This window comes from Loxodonta africana, chromosome 7 (assembly GCF_030014295.1).
Source record: "Loxodonta africana isolate mLoxAfr1 chromosome 7, mLoxAfr1.hap2, whole genome shotgun sequence".
In the NCBI taxonomy this organism is placed as follows: Eukaryota; Metazoa; Chordata; class Mammalia; order Proboscidea; family Elephantidae; genus Loxodonta; species Loxodonta africana.
The window spans coordinates 21,788,401-21,793,171 of NC_087348.1; the positions used below are offsets into that span (position 1 = coordinate 21,788,401).

General features: G+C 36.8%; 1 protein-coding gene across 1 annotated transcript; it reads right to left on the bottom strand.

Moving 5' to 3' along the window:
* Positions 1-2,555: 2,555 nt before the first annotated feature.
* LOC100666039 (olfactory receptor 8K3-like) lies at positions 2,556-3,859 on the bottom strand. Its single transcript, XM_003422626.2, has one exon. It carries the CDS (start codon positions 3,498-3,500, stop codon positions 2,556-2,558), a length of 945 nt encoding a protein of 314 aa, XP_003422674.2. The 5' UTR covers positions 3,501-3,859.
* Between the last annotated feature and the right edge of the window lie 912 nt (positions 3,860-4,771).

The following is a 4,771-nucleotide window of genomic DNA, read 5'->3' on the forward strand; positions in this document are numbered from 1 at the left end:
CAGCAAAGTCAAAGTCAATATATTTGCCAATCTCTTGTCCTTAAATTAAATTCCCCCAAAATTGAGCTTTTACAGCAACAAAGTCCAAAAACCAGAAGATGATGGGGAGTAAATCTCACAGACCTCCATTTATAAGGAAGTAACATCGATCTTGACAAGCCTCTTAATTCTACTTCTGCCTTTACTTTTAAAAAGCAGCTGAACTTCCTGACATTCCCCATTGCATATTTATTATAAACCTGCCCAGACTATGTCCTGGATCCATTTCATGATGGCTCTCCATTATATGGTTTGAGCAAGTCACAGATTCAAAATGAATGGATTAGCTTGCTGAATCAATTTATTAATTCATTGTCTTTATTGAATTATTTTCTCTCCCAGTCACTGTCCTAGGTATTCACTATTTTATAAACTCCACTACTATTTCTCTTCTTTTAATCTGATACCTATCACAGTGAAGTTTTATTATTTTTCATCTCAAGGGTGACATCACTGAAGCAGAAAACTGACATTAAGAGATAATTTAGAGTAGCTGTCATGAGCATGGAAACCCTGGTGGCACAGTGGTTAAGTGCTACAGCTGCTAACCAAGAGGTCAGCAATTCAAATCCACCAGGCACTCCTTGGAAACTCTATGAGGCAGTTCTACTCTGTCCAATAGGGTCACTATGAGTCAGAATAGACTTGATGGCAGTAGGCTTGGTTTTTTTTGGGGGGGGGAAGGTTATGAGCATGGAAACTGGAGCTAGTGCATGGTTGAAACTTGACTGTAATGCTTAAGTCCTCTGTGAACATGGACACTTATTTATCCTTGATGAGTTGAACTTGGATAATTTATGTACCCTCTCTGAAACCCCATTTTATCTTCTAAAAAGGTAAATATTAATAGAACTCACCTCACAGAGCTGTTGTGATGATTAAATTAATTAAAACCTGAAGAATGACTTAATATAGCATTCAATAAGTGTAAAATATTATTACCTGGTAGTGCTCATGACCATCTTAACCTTCAAATTACTTCACCCTTTAAAAATATTTATGTTCACTTGACAATATAACATGCACCTTTTTCTCAGATTCTAATTAACTATTTTTATTTAAATTTCATTGGCTTCAAAGTAGATTTTATTTCATGACTGTGAATCAAGAAAATAATTTAGACTGTAGTAGCTTCAATAAAATCCTAGAAATTTTAAAGGAAAAAAAAAAATACATGGAAAAATTTGAGGACTAACATGCAGCTACTGTCCATAAGGCAAGATAACTATATCCTTGCTACTTAACAGACCTTACTTAAATTGAAAATGCAGCATGTTGCAAACTATGGGATTAACTCTCTGTTTTCTTCTCACAACAGGGTGAATAAAAATATAGTGCATAATCAACATTGACCAAAGTTTAGGAATACCAAAGCTGTGAAAGAAGGCAGCAAACTTAATTCGTCACAGAATATCCTGTTGTCCAAGGAAACAGCAAAAAATAATTGAACGAACATTTATTTTTTTTTTATCATACAGATAAGGAACTGTAAAAACTCATGAAGCAAAAAATATGATTATTTAATAGGAACAACCTGTGAAGAAAGAATTGTAAAACCAGTAAACTCTAGGGTGGCCGTCAAGAAATTTATCTTAATTGATATATATTCTGATATAGGCAAAATGGGTTGATTAAAACAAAGTCAGATGCAGAGCTGACCCTGTGGATTGCTAAGTTGCAAGGTATGTTGAGTTAACAGATGTCCATGTAAAAGTAAAGGCTTTAACCAGTAAAGAGTGGAGCTCCAAGGTCTGGAATGGAACATTTGAGTAAATTCGGATAATTGAGTACTTTAAATCATCACATACACTGAGACTCCTTGCGACTTGGTCCAGATCTAATACACCCCTCAGAAGAATAGGAAGGATAAAAAGGAAGACAAAGGCTTACACAAACATACACACAAACACAAAAACACATGCTGACATTGCAAAGTTTATTAAAGAGTTGAAAAAAATACCAGAATCTTTGTAACTCCACTTTTGTACGTAGTAATTTTTCCCAATCCTACTCAGCATATCCACTCTCTTTGCCTGATTTCATGGTTTCTAACATATTCTGATAAAAGCTAAACCTACTGCCATCAAGTAGATTCCATCTCATAGCAAGCCTATAGGACAGAATAGAACTGTCTCATAGGGTTTCCAAGGATGTAAATTTTTATGGAAGCCGACTGCCACTTCTTTCTCCCATGGAGTGACTGGTTGTTTTGAATCACTGACCTTTTGGTTAGCATCCAAATACTTTAACCACTGTTCCATAGGACCCCAAGACATTCTTCTATGCTATAAATTTTACCTAATTATTGTTATGTTTGTGATCCACCTCTCCCCTTCAAGGAAGGCAAATATTCTGTTTTGTTAATCAATGCATTTACAGCACTTAGAAGAGTAACTGGCACATAGAAGGCAATTTATGAATATATGTTGAATATATTTCTGCGCGCTATTTCCATTGGAGCAAACACAGACAAGGTTTGAAGTCCATACTGTAATTTGTAGGAACCATATGTTACATCAAACTTTAGAAAATATATTGCTTATTTTTTCCCATGTCTTAAGTACAGCATCTTTCACATCTTTGTTCCTCAAGCTATAAATCAAGGGATTCAACATGGGAATAACCAGAGTAAAAAATATGCAAGTCACTGTATCAGTGTCAAAAGAGTGACAGGCCTTGGGCTGAATGTACATAAAGAATAAAGTCCCGTAGAACACTACCAGCACTGTCAGGTGGGATCCACAGGTGGCGAAGGCCTTGTACCTGCCCTCAGCTGAGTTCATTCTGATAATGGCTACAAGAACCAGCAGGTAAGAAACAACTATTAGGAGAGATGAAATCAAATCAAAAGTTACTAAGACCAGAAGGATTAATTCAATTTCATGTGTGTTTGAGCAGAGCAAAGAGAACAAGGGGGGAATGTCACAGTAGAAATGACTGATGACGTTATAACCACAGAAGGATAAATTAAATATCTTTATGGTGATGAGAAGAGAAACAAATGTGCTATAGAGATAGGTGATTGCAACTAGCACCTGACAAACCCTTTGTGACATGATGACTGTGTAGAGCAGAGGGTTACAAATGGCCACATAGCGGTCATAGGACATTGCTGACAGAATGAATAGTTCACTAGTTATGAACACAATAAAGAAAGCCAGCTGTGTAGCACAAAAATAAAAGGAGATTGTGTTCTCATCCACAACAAAATTTACCAACATTTTTGGTCCCACGGCTGTTGAATAACCAAGATCAGTGATAGCAAGGTGTCTGAGAAAAAAATACATGGGTGTTTGCAGTTTGAAGTCTATCTTGGTGAGGATGATGATGCCCAAGTTGCCCACTACTGAGATCACGTAGATGATGAGGAACAGCCTGAACAATGGAGCCTGCAGCTCAGGGCGGTCTGTGATTCCCATCAGAATGAATTCATTCAGCACAGTTAGATTGTCTTTGTCCATCTTGGTCCATCAGGAAATCTATTCCAGATAGAGACATCAACATAGTCAAATATTCTTTTGCAGTATTATCTGGTAGATTTTCAGTATACAAAGCCAGCATACTAAATAAGATAAATCCAAATTTCCAATGTAAGTATTTAAAGGTAAACCAATCTCCCACAACTGACTCCCCAGCTCCTAACCACAACACATAGAGATAGAGATGGAGGAAGAAGGATAGGGAGCGATGAAAGAGGGAGATAAAGAGAGAGCTAATTGGTTATAAATTGGGAAAAATTTGCTCCCAAAGAACATTTGTCAATGTCTGGGACATTTTGGATGTCACAACTAGGAGAAGGGTACTATTACTATCTCATAGAGGCCTGGGATGTTACTAAACATTCTAGTATTTGCTGGGCAACTCCCCACAATGACAAAATTTCCAGTCCAAAATGTCAATAGGGCTGAAGTTGAGAAACTCTGATATAGATACATACATACTTATACATAAACATTTAAATATAAAAACCTGTTGCCATTGAGTGGATTCCAACTTATAGCGACCCTACAGAACGGAGTAGATAGAACTGCACCACAGGGCTTCCAAGGAGCAACTGTTAGATTCAAACTGCCGGCCTTTTCGTTAGCAGCCATAGAGCTCTTAACCACTGTGCCGCCAGGGCTCCAAATTTAGATATGCATAAAGATATATATATATATATACACACACACACACACACACACACATATACAAGTACATAGATGAATTAAAGATAAAGAAATTTAAAAATTTTAGGTGTTCCATATATGAATGGTTACTAATGTCATTTATATAATGACAACTACATAAGGAGATTAAAAAATTATAATACACATGTTAATTACATTATAAAAATGCTAAAGTGAAAATTCCCAAAATATAGGGAAGTGTTTAATATGCCTTACTTCAACACATAGTCCTATGAAAGCCCTTCTACCACAGGAGATAGAGTGAAACAGTACACTTGACAGGTATTGAACACAAGGAAAATCTACCAGATCCTAAAAAAAAATGGAGATTATTTGCCTTTATACAGGGAAATAACCCCGGTGATGGACACATGCAGGTATTTTGTTCTTGTTGTTAGGTGCCGTCAAGTCGGTTCGGACTCACAGAGACCCTATTTACCACAAAATGAAACACTGCCTGGTCCTGAGCCATCCTTACAATTCTTGTTATGCTTGAACCCATTGTTACAGTCGCTTTGTCAATCCATCTCATTGAGGGCCTTCCTCTTATCCGCTGACCCTCT